Source organism: Lissotriton helveticus, chromosome 2_1 (genome assembly GCF_964261635.1).
Source record: "Lissotriton helveticus chromosome 2_1, aLisHel1.1, whole genome shotgun sequence".
NCBI classification, from domain to species: Eukaryota; Metazoa; Chordata; class Amphibia; order Caudata; family Salamandridae; genus Lissotriton; species Lissotriton helveticus.
Window position 1 is genome coordinate 473218785 of NC_136059.1, and position 17386 is coordinate 473236170.

A 17386-nucleotide genomic window follows, 5' to 3' on the forward strand; every position below is an offset into this window, starting at 1 on the left:
CGCGCTGGGTACAGCAGGGAGTATTGGAGTTTGAGACCCCGCAGCTTCGCTTTGGCGTCCATGAAGGATTGGCGCTGCTGCTGTACCAGCTTCGTGTAGTCAGGGAAAATCATTATTTTGCGATTCTCATAAAGGAGGGTCTCCTTGATTCTTGCTTCCCTCAGAATAGCATCCCGGTCGTGGTAATTCAGAAGTCTAGCAGTTACGGCCCTAGGCCGTTCACCCTCCGGCGGCATCTGTGACAAGGCGCGGTGTGCGCGTTCTATAACGAAGCAAGTAGAGAGAGCCTCCGGGGGCAGCCAGGTTCCCAGCCACTGCGTGAGGAATTGTTCCATATTACCCTTCTCACACCGTTCCGGAAAGCCGATAAAGCGGAGATTATTGCGGCGCGCGCGCCCTTCAGCATCCTCCACTCGGAGCGCCAGACCCCGTTGCGCCGCCTCCATTGCCGCCATCTTCTTCTTGAGCGCACCCACGTCGTCTTCCACCACCGACACTCTGGATTCAGCCTCCGTGATCCGCGCCACAGCATTTCGCAAGTCTTGGCGCAAGAGAGTGACGTCTGTGCCCACTGCCCCTATCTTGGCATCCAGCATATCTCTTGATTGGGTGATGGCCGCCATGAGTGCCGCGTTGTCAGGCCCCCCCCCCTTGCTGGCCACCTCCTGACGGTCCAGGGCCACCACCGGGCCCGGTGAACTTGTCAATTGTCACTTGTTTGGTGGAGCCGCCGCCACCCCTGGTCATGGCTGCAAGTCTCTCACGAATTGCCAACTACGCACGCCAAAATGGGGGAGGGTCGCGTAACAGCAGGGGTACCAACAGTGGGCCCCGGATAGACTTATCCGTGTAAACGATCTGTGTCCAGACACGGTCCAGGCAGGCCCCGAAACCAGCTGTCAACCTGCCGGTAGCTGAAGGCCCCCCGTCCCCCCGTGGGCCAGGCAGCGGTCAAACAATGGATTTGTAATGCATCCTAATCACTCCAGTCCTCAGGTGTTCTTCCCCCCCCACTCAACTCACAGGCTCCACAGCAGCAGATCGCCCAGATTCAGCACTGATATTGCATGAGGGGTCACCCTTGTCCGTTATGTAGCCCAGCCAAGGCTCATGTAGGCGATTTCACCCACTGCTGGAAGCCATCCCCAGGACCCTGAATACGTGTCTCTGCCCAGGGAAGCCAAAAATAAACCACAGGATCCCCTTCCACGCTGCAAGCGGGCCGCCAGGCTATGCTGCCCCCCTGGGTGTAGAACGTGTGATGGCCACCACCTCAGCTGACCAGGGCCCCAAATGCTGGTACTCACGACACACCTTCCACCACGGGGCCACCTACGGCCGTCCCGTCGTGTTCTAGGCCGTCTTCAGTGCAGGAGCAGGAGAGGGCCGTCACAAGGATGTAGCTCCGAGGCCTCGTCCAACCTCGGAGGCGGTCCGCGAACCAGCTCGCGCCCCAGGCGGGCGTCGCGAAACTCGAGGCCCCCGGCTTCGCGAGTGTCACCAGGCCGCAGCGGCCAGCAGGACGAGTCCTCGCCTCGCTGACGCTCAAATGCGCTGTCCCGCACTCAGGGCCGGCGTGCACAGCAAACTGCCAATCCGCAGGGCAGCTCCGGCTCTCACAGCCGACAGGGGGGTCGCACCCGGCCGGCGGACCCACTGCGGGAATGTTAAGTGAGTCCCAGGCTTCCCAGTCGCGCACTGGGCCGCTCCTCCCTCGCCGTCACCCCGCAGCGCCCAGGGCGCACAGGGCTCCGCTGACCACACCGGAGGGAAGCCGACACCCCCAGCAATTATCGCCGCACTCCGGGTAGGGTAGGTAGGCTCGGGGGCCAGGATAAAAGGAGGATTACTGCGCGGGCCAGCGGGAGCACTAGAAGGCTACGACCGCCATTGCCGCTCGCCAAGCCACGCCCCCGTGGAGGGCTATGTTTAATGTTAAGTAGAACCACACAAATTCATGTGGTGAAAGGCTACAGCATTCAGAATTCTTGCTTCTTACCGTGGTGGTAACCGAGCAGGATTACCAGGTAACCCCTCCGTCCAGGGTCTGGAACTCTGAATGAGGCAATGAAGCACCTGGTACATGCAGGTAACTGCAGTATTGGTATTTGCTGGGTGCAGTATCACTGCACCAAAGCACCCCTGGACTTGTGGTGAACCGTTTACCATCTTCCAACACAATCGAAGAGCACTTGCTTTTCTGGGTACCTAATTAGGTTGAATAGAGTAATGGAAAACTGAAAAACATTCTTGGTGCAAGCTGCTCCATAGTATTTTCAAGACTATCCCCTCAGAATCGAGACACTGATCCGCTGGACACCAGAACACTCAACGAGACAGACATGGCAGCCTCAACTTTTTATTGGTATCTTTCCAGAAGCTGGAACCTCATCCTTCAAGCTCCAAAGGATAAACCTTACTAGATCTAAACTGGTTGAAGTGCACGCCTCTCGTTACTCGGACGGCACTTGGAGCCCAGGAGTGCTGGCCTGCGCGTGGATTTATCTACAGATGAAGAGCTGCATTGGTCAGTAGCAGTGAGGGATCCAGGCGTGGAGCTTGAGATGCTGGTATTGCCATAATGTGAACATGTACAGAGCCTTTGTGGATGCACATAGACATTTGCAAATGGCTTTTAAACTTTACGTATCTGCTTCTAATCTTGCACAGAATGAAGAAGGCGTACGAGATGCGAGGAGTGTCAAGAAAGTGCACACAACACACCCACTGTTTGTGCATGAGGGTGAGGGAAGTACCATCTTTACTTGGAATAAAGCCTTCTATTTGCAAAATGTAAAATATAATATAGGAGTAAAATGCCTCTACTCTCCTTTCGATGTGTTTTCGAATTTTCAGCAGTACAGATAATCCACTCATGTTGCAGGGCAGCTTACACCATGGCAAATCTTAAACTTCCCTCACATAGGTCTGATGATCCTGAGAATATGGTCAGCCATAAATGGTAACTGAGGACAGGAATAGGTCTATGCAAGCTGGCCCTATAAAGTGCTGATATAGGAAATGTTCCAATCCAGATAATTCCCAGACCAGCAAGGTTGTGATTTCCCCCCCCCCCCCCCCTTATTTGGGACAAAAGGCCACAGCGCTCTGAATCAATGAGCAAAACAGCCTGGGTTTTTCAGCAATCACAAGAAAACAATACTCTAGCACACTGCATCGTCTTTTGGCTACAGTCCCCTCTATACTAGAATTGTCTAACTTCTATCAGCTGCCTACAGCTCACTCAAAACTGTACAGCTGGCAAACAACTTTACCAATGACAACTGAACAAGCGTTGGCAAAGCCAATTGATCTTGCTTGAGTGAGGTATTGGCTTTGTCAATTTTTTTAGAAATGTTGTACAGCACTGTTTATCGCTCCAAGATTAACAACACAAAAAACAGACATGGGCAACACCGGAAACAGAGGGAGGGTGGGTCAACACGGGCAAAGGAGTAAGGGCGGGTCAACTCAGACAACAGAGGAAGAGCAGTGTTAAATGTAACACGGAAAACAGAGGGAAGGTGGGTGGTGAGACAAGAGAGGAAGGGTGGGTGAGAGGACAACAGAGGGATGGCAGGTGGAGGGGACAATACAGACAATAAAGAGAAGGCAGGTGAGGCAACACGAACAACAGAGCAAGGGCGGGTAGGTGCAACTTAGACAACAGAGGGAGGGTGAGTGGGGGAACATGGACAACAGAGGGAGGGCTGGTGGGGGCATCACAGACCACAGAGGGAGGGTGAGTGGGGGCAACATGGACAACAGAGGGAGGGCAGGTGGGGGCATCACAGACCACAGAGGGAGGGCTGGTTGGGGCAACACGGAAAACAGAGGGAGGGCTGGTGGGGGCAACACGGACAACAGAGGGAGGGCGGGTGGGGGCAACACGGACAACAGAGGGAGGGCGGGCGGCGGCAACACGTACAACAGAGGGAAGGCGGGTGGGGGCAACACAGACAACAGAGGGAGGGCGGGTGGGGGCAACACGGACAACAGAGGGAGGGCGGGTGGGAGCATCACGGAAAACAGAGGGAAGGTGGGTGGCGGGACAAGAGAGGAAGGGTGGGTGAGAGGACAACAGAGGGATGGCGGGTGGAGGGGACAACACAGACAATAAAGAGAAGGCGGGTGGGGGCAACACGGACAACAGAAGGAATGTGGTGGGGGCATCACAGACAACAGAGGGAAGGCGGTGGTGGCAACACGGACAACGGAGGAGAGTTGGCAGCCGGAAGAATCATGTAAAGGGAGAAGAACACATGGGTTACAGTTGAAAAACACACACACTGATACAATGTTTAAACACAAAGAAAAACAATGAGAGGACACAGATGAGCGACAAACACTAGAAGAGAAAGGAATCCTAAGGCAGCTGACCAATAAAAAGCAAAAGAGAATGACAATCAAGCCAACCAATGGGCGGCCTCTTAGCCCACTGTTAGAAAACAATATGTCTTGCAAGAAACAGAGCATGCTCTGGCTTAGGGAAGAACTAAAAATGGCCCCATGTCATGAGGTTGCGTTTTAGCCAGTCCTTGTTTTTCATCTACCAGCAGCACTAGGCATCTGGGAATTGTAGTTTCACTTTTATTTTGCATTGTATGTATAAGCCTAAAAGTCTCAGCACCCATATTGCTAACTGGAAAATGTCAATTTCACAGTCATGACACAGAGCTGGCTGACAAATAAGTCATAAATGAACCTCTCTTTAGCTTGGAGGATTCTGGTAAATAATACCTTTCCTCCATGTTGCTAAAGTTTTACATTTGCAATTGCTCACTTATTAAAACCTGCTTAAATCTCGGTGAATGCAACAAATCCCACCTTTCAGAAACTTTCTTCTATTGTCTACCACAGTCTTTTCTTTATCTTTCACAGTTTTAAAAGTACACTAACAAGAAAACCTTTATTTTTGAGTTCCTCAAGCAACCTGGCAAAGATGTGAATCACTCCATCACCACATTTTCCTATCCTCCAGGCTCATAAACCACCAATTTAACTTATGGACACCATTTCAGGTCTAGAACCATTGGTTCATCTAATGAATCACTACTTCATCTCATGAACCTGTCCTTCACTGACGAACCTGTAGTTTAACTCATGAAATGCCTATTCAGGTCAAGAACATTCCTTCATCTTATGAAGCATCTCTTCATCTTATGTGCCTGCTCCTTATGCATGAACATGTACCTTCAACTCATGAACCCGTCTTTCAACTCATAAACATATTTTACAACTCACAAACCATACCTTCTGCTCCTTCAGGTACCTATTGGGGTCACACATGTACCATATTTCTGACAAACTGATAAAATTCATGAATTATATGCCATGGATTCGCCCACACCATCAGTCCTATTTATAGGACCACACTACAGGCATGAATCTGTAAATTGATCATCAAGTAGTCGTGAATTATAACACTACCTATTCATAAGCTGACGTGGTAAATTATGAGTATAAAATCTGCGAAACAGAACTGTGGCAGAACATGAAAGTGAGCAAAACGTTTGTGAGTGGTACATTGGAAGAAGAAAAACTTTTCAAAATCAAACTAATCAATTTTGAAAAAAATAATAATTGCAAAGGAACAAACAAATACTTGCAGGGCGAAAAAAGAAAACATTTGTATTCAACCTTCAGACTGTTTTCTCACACGTATGAGGAAATAAATTAGCTAGAACTTACTTGTGTTGATCAGAAATTGGTTGGAAACCCCAGGGTGATCTACGTCATGTATTGCACTTGCAAAAATCGCAGCAAGAATCTCCAGATCTGTGAAGACGGCCTAAAGATAGAACACATGAAGAAAATAAAATCTCTGCAGGAAATCTCCCCAGTACCTAGCAAGATTTTAATTTATATGTTCTTGCGTTACTATGTACGTCAGGAAGGAACAAGCAATCATTTCTACCTGCTGCCTAAAACATTGTGGATAAATACTTCAATGACACACCTTGGATTTCACAGTAAGCCGTTTTCTAAAATTAGCCTAGCAAGGAAAAGGAGCAGGGTGGTGATCTTTAGAAGTTAAATGATAGATCTTTATCCAGTTGATATATTCTGATTGGCAGCTGATAGGAATGCAGGACTTGCTTCTGGCACCGGTTCCCTTTTTGCCAATCAAGGTTTTCTTCTATTTTCTGAACTCGACCTCTTTCACCCACAGGCTCATAATGCTACCCAAACATCGAGAAAGCATGTTCGTGTCAGCAGTGCTAAATGTGTGAAAGAATAAGGGGCAGATTTACAATAAGTAACGCATCCCTGCATATCAGCAGGGATGCGCCACTTATTGTGCGCCATGCCTCCGCCACCATGGATGCGCCACATTTACAATGCGGCGCATCATGGGGCATAACCGGCACAGATGCGTCACGCATCTGTGCCGTAAAGGCGGCGCATTGCTGGAGTGCAAGCGCGACGCAGCTTCAGCAAGGCTTGGGGGGGGCCTATTCTTACAAAGCTGCGTCAATCCTTATCCCTGCTTCAAGCAGGCGCAGGGTTTTGACGCAGCTTGGGCCCAAAAGTGACTGAGTGAAATCTTGTAGATTTCACTCAGCCACTTTTAGGAGGCGTTCCTGCGCAGGAACGCCCTCCGCGCAGGAACGCCTCCTTCTGGCACAGGGCTTTACAACGTGACGCATCTCCCAGATGAGTCACGTTGTAAGTACCCCGCACCAGGGTGCATCTTTTGCGCCGCCGTTGCATCACAAAAGTGACGCAACGGCGGCGTAAAAGGGCCGCAAGAGACTTGTAAATCTGCCCCTTAGTGCTGGGGGCCGAAGTTTTGCTCATAAGCTCCCTGCCGGCACTATCGAATGATGGGGTGCCGCATACCAAGGCTGAATCTTCTTGATTCCTCCTCATACTTCTTTTATCCACAATCAGAACCCCACAGCCCTTTTAACCCACTTGTTTCTTTTCTTTCTCATCCTTGCTTTCTCTATTAGTCACGTTTTTTATCTTCCTCCTTCTTCTAATCCCCGTAATTGTTTTTCTCTTTCCCTATGTGTCAAAGTCTATTGGGGAAAAATAAGTCCCAGTCCAGAAGAATGAGTGCCGGTGGGCCCCACCTGCAACCATTGTCTCAAATTAAGCGCTGAGGCCAGATTTTTAACACAATGTAACAGAAGGGAAATGCAAGCCCTTAGTGAGATTAACTAAGCCATGCAGAACCACCCAGCATTGCGTGGCATAGTAAATCTGGTATAACATAAGGCAGCGTAAATCACTGCTAGGGGTGGGCAGAGTTTGTGGATTCGTACAACGTGGAATTCTGCAGAGATGCATAAATACTCTGTGGAATTCCATGGAGTTCCGCTCAACTCTAGTTATTACAGCTAGGAGCAATAACATATATTAGCATCCCATAAAAACCAGTCTGTTAACGTCCCTGGTCTGTTGGCTAGCGGGAGCTAAAAACTAGAAGTAATGTTGAATGGTTTGCAGCACCCCCTGCATTTAACCCCTTCGCTGCGGGGGTAATTCCCCCGCTGTGCTGGGGGGAGGGGGGCGCGCACAGCACCCACATGCTCACGACGAGCTCAGCTCGTCATGAGGCACGGCGCTCCTGTGCTCATGACGAGCTGAGCTCGTCACTGGTGCACCGGCACCCGTGGAACGCTCAGCACAGCAGGGGAATTCTCCCCGCACCCGAGCGTTCCACGGCTCATGACGAGCTGAGCTCCTCATGAGCACCGGAGCGCCGTGCCTCATGACGAGCTCAGCTCGTCAAGAGCATGGAAAAGGTTCATTTCTTGAGTACATGTCGCAGTTCACATACAGGCCACTGTAAAAGACTTGTAGTGCATGTTTTACGTAGTTCTCCGCGAAGATGAAATGATGGTCAGCACGGCTGGAAATGTGCCCCCATGCACCTTTCTATTTATAACGGCAGTGTTATTTCTACACAGGATTCCTGCACTTGGTTGCTGTTAATGACGTGTCTCCATGAGATAGCCTTTTACCATCATTGTTCAACAGGACCCCACATATTCATCAAATATTAGCAGATTTTCAGGGAGATAACACCTCCTCAGGGGTAGTTAGCGCTATATAAATAAAATGTAAACATCAGTCGAAAAGATAGCAACCCATTTGTACTTTGTAAGGAGCCTTTATGGAATCTGTCTCGGGCAATAATGTGCGTGCCTTTTAGATTTAAATACAATTTCAGAGGTGCAGTTACAGTAATTGAAATGAATGGGGTCAGACACTGACCTCAATGCACATAAATTGTCCTTGCTCAATCTGTCACTGGCTCATCAGAAAAGATCAAAGAAGCGTGCAAATTGCACATCATATATGACTCCCGCCACAGGAGCAGGTGGTGCGTGCAGTATCAGAGCTGAGACGGGAATTCATAGAGTAATCGCCATGCTTATGCATAAACATGGGCCATACATTATTCCAACAATACCTCAGAAAGTTATATCACGAGAAGTGCCAAGATAACACCAGTGATTAGTGTATCTGCTGGAGAGAGATGAGAGTTTTGTACAGTGGCATGTTTCACTTATTTAATGTAGCACAGAGGGTTAATATGCCTGCTGCAAAGAACGTGTACCATGCATTTTAAAAAACAGTATTTTATGTGCATAGGTCAGTGCATTACTTCTTTTGTCACAGAGATTCTTTTGTTACGCTTCAGCTCGTAGGAGACAATCATAATCTAGCACAGTGACCTATAAACTGTCATCAAAGAGGTGCTAATACACTGCATGGTACAAGTTAGTAACTTATGTTTTTTCCAGTCTTTCATTATCCTGATGCTGCTAAAGGGGTTTATTTGGGGGGAAATACACTTTTATTGTTAAGGTCAATGCTAACCACTGTGTTAGGTTCTGATCCTGAGTTTGTGCTTTTCAAGACCAAGCACTCTTTAAAAATGCCTACCAGTATGAATGACATGTGAATCCTACACCGTGTAGTCCCCTTTGCCTTATGTAACATGTTATTTGCCAATATGTTTTAGCTATGTTTTACATCAGTGTGGCTGCTATGCATCATGGCTAAAATTTAGTAGGGTAAAGGGCAGTGGAGTGCCGTACAGTGGAGTATTGTTGAGTGGCATAGAGAGTTGAGGAGGGGCATGGAGTGGTGCAGAGTAGAGCTGAGTGGAGTGGTGTAGAGTGTTGTGGAGGGAGTTAGAGTGGAGAGGAGATGAGTGGCATTGCGTGTCAGAGTGGAGTAGAGTGTTGTGGAGTGCAACTGAGTGGTTTAGAGTGGAGTGGTGTAGCTGGTGTTGCATAGAGTGCTGTAGAGTGGACTACATTTTTGTAGAGTGGAGTGGCAAGAGTGTTTTAGTATAGGAGAGTGGAATGGCATACAGTAGAGTGTTGTAGAATCAAGTGGTGTAGAGTGGAGAGGCATACAGTGGAGTGGGGTCGTATACAGTAAAGGAGTGGAGTAGTATGTCATAGAAGAGAGTGGATTATAGTGTCATGGAGTGGCATAGAGGGAGTAGTGTAGAGCTTTGTAGAGTGGATCAATGTGGTAGAGTGGTGTACAGAGTTTAAGAATAGAGTGGCATACAGTGGAACAGAGTTTAATGGAGTAGAGCATCATAGAGTGGTGTATCATGGAGAAGAGTGTCAGAGTGGAGAATAGTGTAGTGCCATAAAGTATAGTGGTGCAGAGTAGATTGGCGTAGAGTGCATTGGCTTTGAGTAAAGTGGTGTTGAGTCTATTGGCATAGAGTGCAGTGATGTGTCAGAGTGCAGTGATGTAGAGTGGTGCAGAGTAGAATGCAGAGGCGAAGTGTGCAGTGATGTAGAGTAGATTGTTTCGGAGTAGAGTGAAGAGGGGCAGAGTAGAGCGGAAAGGTGCAGGGCAGAGTGTAGAGTAGAGTGGCATAGAATGCAGTGGCATTTAGTAAAGTGGTTTAGAGTGCAGCGGCATGGAGTGCAGTGGTGCAGAATGGATTAGAGTGACGTAGAGTGGAGTGATGCAGAGTAGAGTGGAGTGACATAGTGAATTGGAGTTGAGTGCAGTACAGTGGCACAGAGTTGAGTGGTGCAGAGTAGAGTGCAGTGGTATAGAATAGAGTGGCATAGAGTAGATTGGCATTGAGTTCAGTGGCAGAGAGGGAAATCTTGCAAAATAGAGTGACAGAGTGCAGTGACGTAGAGTGCAGTGACGCAGTGTGCATTGGTGTAGAGTGGTGTTGAGTACAGTGGTGCAGTGGCAAAGAGTGCAGTGGTGCATAGTAGAGTGGGGTAGAGTACACTGATAGAGTAGAGAGCTGCGGAGTGAAGTGGCATAGAATGCAGTGTCAGAGTGCAGTGGTGCACAGCAGATTAGAGTGGTGTAGAGTACAGTGGCTTTGGGTGTCGTGGGTAGAATGATTTGCGTGATAGAAGCTTTTTCTAAAATAAGTGGCTTTAACATGGGACGGGCAGGCAATCAGTCGGCTTGGAACTGGCACCTCTTTAGCACGTTTCTGGCAATGCGACAGATGCAGCAACAAAATGGCTGGTGATGTATAACACCTAAAAATATATTTGTTTAATTTTGGAATGGAAGTAATCTGACAAGAATAAAAGTGACGATTTACAAGATCAACTGTTCTCCTGCTACATATATAGTATGCATATGTTTTAGTGTCGATAAAATTATATATAGACCCACACCCACACACAGCTGAACGCACTATGATAATTAGGCATCTCCCTTCATAGGAGGAAAAAGAATATTACACGATGCTAGATGGGTGAACATTTACATAAATAATATATGCAATGGTTGCTTATTAGCAGTGCGACTTCAGCATGTTACTAAAGAGATATTAACAGTTGTATGAGCACGTGCATGACGTAAAATGAAATAAATACGGATTGTCACATTTGCTGCAATAAATATATATATGTGTTCCTCTTAACACAAATCAGCCTTGTCTTGATACAGGACTCAGAGAAAAGAGCTGATCTGACGGAGATCGAAATGAAATTCGCCACCAATAAGTCTGCCCAAGCAGCTCAAAGAGTGCGTTATGTAAGCACGCGGGAACCCCCAACAAGTGTGCAATGTACAACAGAAGCCCAGCCTTCTTGAGACCCCCAACCAATGTGCAATGTACAATGAAAGCACAGCCTTGAGACACCCAACAAATGTGCAATGTACAAGGGAAGCACAGCCTTCTTGAGACACCCAACAAATGTGCAATGTACAAGGGAAGCACAGCCTTCTTGAGACACCCAACAAATGTGCAATGTACAAGGGAAGCACAGCCTTCTTGAGACACCCAACAAATGTGCAATGTACAAGGGAAGCACAGCCTTCTTGAGACACCCAACAAATGTGCAATGTACAAGGGAAGCACAGCCTTCTTGTGACCCAAACACATGTACAGCCTTATTGAGAGCCCCAACAAATGTGCAATGGAAGCACAGCCTTCTTGAGACCCCCAACAAATGTGCAATGGAAGCACAGCCTTCTTGAGACCCCCAACAAATGTGCAATGTACAAGGGAAGCACAGTTCTTGAGACACCCAACAAATGTGCAATGTACAAGGGAAGCACAGCATTCTTGTGACCCAAACAAATGTGCAATGTACAATGAAAGCACAGCCTTCTTGAGACACCCAACAAATGTGCAATGTGCAAGGGAAGCACAGTCTTCTTGTGACCCAAACAAATGTACAAAGGAAGCACTGCCTTCTTGAGACTCCCAACAAATGCGCAATGTACAAGGGAAGCACAGCCTTCTTGAGACACCCAACAAATGTGCAATGTATAAGGGAAGCACAGCCTTCTTGAGACACCCAACAAATGTGCAATGTACAAGGGAAGCACAGCCTTCTTGTGACCCAAACAAATGTACAAAGGAAGCACAGCCTTATTGAGACTCCCAACAAATGCGCAATGTACAAGGGAAGCACAGCCTTCTTGAGACCCAAACAAATGTACAAAGGAAGCAAAGCCTTCTTGTGACCCAAACAAATGTACAAAGGAAGCACAGCCTTCTTGAGACTCCCAACAAAAGCGCAATGTACAAGGGAAGCACAGCCTTCTTGAGACCCAAACAAATGTACAAAGGAAGCAAAGCCTTCTTGTGACCCAAACAAATGTACAATGGAAGCACAGCCTTCTTGAGACTCCCAACAAATGCGCAATGTACAAGGGAAGCACAGCCTTCTTGAGACCCAAACAAATGTACAATGGAAGCACAGCCTTCTTGAGACACCCAACAAATGTGCAATGTGTTAGGGAAGCACAGCCTTCTTGTGACCCAAACAAATGTACAAAGGAAGCACAGCCTTCTTGAGACTCCCAACAAATGCGCAATGTACAATGAAAGCACAGCCTTCTTGAGACACCCAACAAATGTGCAATGTACAAGGGAAGCACAGCCTTCTTGAGAGAGACACCCAACAAACGTGCAATGTACAAGGGAAGCACAGCCTTCTTGTGACGCAAACAAATGTGCAATGGAAGCACAGCCTTCTTGAGACTCCCAACAAATGCGCAATGGAAGTACAGCCTTCTTGAGACCCCCAACAAATATGCAATGTACAACGGAAGCACAGCCTTCTTGTGACCCAAACAAATGTGCAATGGAAGCACAGCCTTCTTTAGACCCCACGCAAATGTGCAATGTACAATGGAAGCACAGCCTTCTTGAGACCGCCCAACAAATGTACAATGGAAGCACAGCCTTCTTGAGACCCCACGCAAATGTGCAATGTACAACGGAAGCCCAGCCTTCCTGAGAGACATGAGAGTCAACATGAAGTCCCTGCACCCATCTTCAATGGATGATGATCTCTTAGGTAAACAGTCAATGGTGGAATGACCGCTAAAAGCAGCCTTGGAAAGTGTTCTCATACCAGCCCTTCTGAGTGCATCAAGTGAGTCCAACCATTGTAAGGTGGATTTCAGGATTGGATAGGGGGAAGGTGGAATCAAATTAAGTACGTGTTTACATGAACATTTTGTGTGTTCCCTCTGGGATATTTGCCAGGCTAGAAGCAGATGATCCTTCCATCGACCCATTCCTGAAAGCAGCCCCTTCGCCCTCCTACTGGGGGATTTCCCCAAGTCCGATTTCACCAATCCAATCCTGCAAAGAGTTAGTTGTCCCGTACTGCAGATTAGTGAAGGCGTATCGGCAAGGTCTCTTACCCAGCTTCACCATCACTGCCAAGCATCTGTATAATACCATTTTCACTCATGCAGACAGCCTATGGGTTTGAATCTTTGACTATTCCCCCATACAGTACTGGCTAAAATGCCTACCTTACCCTCCCTTGTCTATAATACTACCTGTCTTTCACTACTTCATCATCTATTTCACTTCCATCCTCTAGTCCACAGTTTCTCTCTGCTCGAGCACCTCTTCCCTTCCTTCTCCACCCAGTATAATATTCTTCAAAGCCCGCCACTACACTTCACCTCGGCAAGACCCAGACGTCTCCCTCGCCAGGATCCCTACCTTATTCTTCTTAACCCTTTTCCTTTTACCACGACAGGAAACAACACTTTCCACATGGTGTGAAACATGTAAACAAGCACAGGACATTTATTATAATTATTTTTTTCTAGGGTCCCTCTACAGCGGGTGCAACTTTTGTCCACATTAGTTAGTGTAATATGGTTAGGGACTAAGGATACTGTCCCATGATGAGGTGTGAGATGTGCTTCTACTTAACATATTTCTTTCACCGAAGCTAAAGAGCCTTTTTTTTAAAGTTTAATGTTTTTTTTTTAAAAGCAAGATCACAATTTTCCAGATCAGCAACATCTAGAATGTATATTCTCTTCAGTAATTAAATACAATACACATTCATTAAATTGCTGAAAAGGGTAAACAGGAAGCTGACCTTATTGCTACGTGGGGTCTATAGAAAGAGTTAAGAGCCGTACTAATTTCCACCTTTATTTTAAAAAAATAGTCAGACGCTGATGTCATTATCATTATTAGGAACAGCAAAACTAAAAGTGTGATTTGTGAAATAAAATGTAGCCTAGAAGTTGATGTGCCCTGAATTAGGCCTGAGTGGATGGCCCTGGGGAAAAGTGACTAAGATGATAGATTAGCGCGGTGCACTTACCTCCAGAGCAGGCGTTGATAGCAGTACGTGCGTAGACTGAGCCACATCCGCTGCATGTATATTATTGTGATACGCCACATCCGCATGGTAATGATCTTCCAGAGTCATCAAGTACGTCACTAAAGTGTCGGCTGGAATTTTAAAGGTTTTCAATAAATCCCGCTCCTGAAAGACAGCAATGGTAAAGATGGAATTCAACAAACGGGGGACCGTAGCCTAGGTTACGCTTTTGTAATCAAAGCAGCTATAGTAACAGTTGTTCAGAATATTAGAGAGTGGGTGCAATATTATGGAATATTTCACAACTGGCTGATAAAATGAAATATTCTTCCCATATACCTTCCATGTTTGCAATGGAACTGCTATCCGTTATGAAACATTCGGCTGAGAGTTCCTCACCAAAAGCGATTGATATGTAATCCCACAACGATTATTTGATAAACACTTTTATGAAGCAGCCCCAATTAATGCAAGAGCCGTCCAGCGTCTTCAGAACTCCTCTGCCTTGTATTATTTTCCTAGAATAATCTATTTTGAGCATGGTTTGTTTTCTGCAGAAGTACAAAGTATTATTATTGAAAATGGGGTTCAAACCCCTTCTAGGGTGTGCCCAATCCTTCCCTTCTCTGAAATCCTTGGTTGAACCAGCCCCTGGCCACCATTTTTCTCAAGTGCCAAAATGTCAGAATGGCAATGGGGCTCCTTGTCCAGTCTTAAAGCCATGTATTTGGGAAAACCTTATATTTTCTTTTTAAAAATATGTACTTTTTCAGTAGGAAAATGAAAGAAGTCCATGGTCAAGCCCAGTAAAACAGAGTGTAGGATAAAGGCAGCACAGGGGCTGAATCTTTTGAGGACCTAAGAAAAGCTGGTGGGGAGAGGGTGAGGCTGGGCTTTAGGCTCAGTTTTCAACAGAAAGTTTATCCCGACGTTTCCACACAACAGGCAGCAAGGATACCATGTTGTTTTACGAAACAAATAATACACAAGGTCACCCCCTCTTTCCTCTTCCGTAGTTAAAATGTGCCCATATATATTTACAATGTCTTTATAAATTTTTCAAATACATATACATATATTCAAACCCAAGCTACTGCAGCTCCACCGTTATTTTTTAAATGCACACAGTATTAAATGAATAAAATACAGTAGTGTGTGGGAGTTTGCAAGATGCTACTGAGCTGTATTCTAACCTGGAGACCCCTGGGTACTATATATATATATATTTGACTATTCCTTACCTGAAAAATGGTGTGCATGACAACAGTCAAAGGTCGGTTTCCAGAAAACTCAGCTACTTTGAAAGTGTTAAGGCCCCATCTGTTCACGTCTTCCAGTTCCTAAGAGAGAAATTAAGCACAAGACTCTGTACCGGTGTTTGGCTTTTATGAACAAAGATTTGACAATACAATAAAAATGACATTGTCAAAGGAGCAATTGCACACTTCATTTTGGATTATAGCAAAACTCTACCCCTGCCTGTCCCAGATTACTCTGGCCCTGTGACCACGAAAAATAAGCATTTACATATTTCTTATTGGGTTCCACTAGAGAAAAGGTTACAATTCAAGACACAATAGATTAGTTTCTCCATTAAAGGGTTCCCATTACTCCAATACCTATGTTCACCGGGTAAAATAGACAAGGCCACCACAACCTTACAGCACTAGATTTGTAAGAAACAGACAATTAGAGGAAAATACATGCTACTCAGGGTCCTACAGTATGAATGCAAGAAGGAGAACCCCACTAATGTACAAACCTGTATATCCACCTATTCCGACAAGCACATCTCACTTGAGATTGATGAGCTAAGGACACAGGTTCTCAATTGAAAAAATATTTGTTTTGAAAACCTTCTATTCATAGACTTACACTGACAATTTTTATATGTCTGCAAATTTCTGGAGAGGGGCATATCACCTCCTCCATGATTATTGCGGAGGACTGCAAGGCAGAAAACCTTCAGGATGTGTGGATCTATGCATCAAATGGTCATGTTCTATTTTATTTGATCACTTAGGAAAATATTTTTCTGATAGCCTTTTTTCTCTACCTCGAAGAATTCTGGTGGGTGTGGGGGTCCTCCTTTCTCGTCCCCACTCTTGAAAAACATTCAATACAGCATTTTGATGGAGTTCAACTACATTTATGTTCACAGTGGGAAAGTCTAGTCAGCATCTTTGTGAACGGCTACAAAGTTATGTGTGGCAACTTCCCTTGAATCTCCTGCTTTCTCATCCCAAAGCCATTGATTGGATCAGACTCCTCCAAGTCTAGAATTCCTTCAGTAGGTGTAAACCCCTGAAGATCCTCACACTGTGATTTAGGATCTGGAAAATTACTCCGTCAGATGTCTTTGTGCGTTCAAAGTGAACTTGGGTGAGAAAAATGGCTGTAACTCCACATCAAATAGCATTCTCCTATACCAGCTTTGGCTTTAGCATTTGATCTAATGATGACATCAATGAGCAACAATCATCCAAATAACTCAACTGGAAATGATTCTAACCGAAAGTCATTACTTCAGTATATACACATCGGCAAAGCTAAACAGGTCTGGCATTGAGTGCTAGCCTTTTGGCTTTGTCAATGGTTGCTTCGTATTGACATGAATGAATGAAATAGCACTTCTAAAGCGCGTAGGTACCCGAAGGCATCCAAGCACTGAAACAGTTCATAGAGGTGGAAGAGAGCATCTAGGGGAAAAGCCATGTCTTTAGCTGTTTGCGGAAGGCCAAATGGTTGGGTTCCTTTCACAAGGGCAGAAGGAGCGAAATCCACAATCTGGCAACATTATATAGAAAAAAGCCGTCTGCCACTTCTGGCCTTTTTTATCCTGGGAACAACGGCTAAAGAAAGATCGTCAGAGCACAGTTGCCTATTGGCACGATAGGGCCATTCCCTCCAAGCGTCCTGTGGGCAATGCAAAGGGCTTTGAAGCCGATTCTTTCCTGAACAGAAAGCCAATGTAATGACCGCAAGGCGGGCCTTGCCGAATGGTGAGACGAATTACCCATGAGCATTCTTGCTGCACAGTTCTGCACGGTCTGAAGTTTTACAATTACCGAGCTAGGCGCACCTAAATATAGGGCATTCCCATAATCAATCCGGGACAAGACGAGTGCCTGAATCATCAGTTTTCTCACCCGGAAGGGAAGATGTTTTTGCACACCTTTAGTTAGGAACGCTGATAGGTCTACACCCATCTAAAAAATAAACAAATAAATGAAAAAAATATATTGGCGGAAGCAAAAATATTTTTGGGGTCTCACAAATCACCCATTGCCATAGTCTTGGCAGTAAAGGGGCTCCGCTCCGTCTGTGGA

At 46.2% G+C, this 17386-nt stretch overlaps 1 protein-coding gene across 3 annotated transcripts in view; it reads right to left on the bottom strand.

Annotated features, from left to right (window-relative positions):
- PDE4D (phosphodiesterase 4D) overlaps positions 1-17386 on the bottom strand; it is a 1494598-nt gene that overhangs the window by 42676 nt on the left and 1434536 nt on the right. For all 3 annotated transcript variants that reach the window (XM_078675125.1, XM_078675126.1, XM_078675127.1), the window contains 3 exons: positions 15299-15397; positions 14058-14222; positions 5692-5791 (listed from right to left, as the gene is read on the bottom strand). In XM_078675125.1, coding sequence (XP_078531251.1) covers positions 5692-5791; positions 14058-14222; positions 15299-15397 — 364 coding nt within the window. The remainder of the gene's footprint in view (positions 1-5691; positions 5792-14057; positions 14223-15298; positions 15398-17386) is intronic.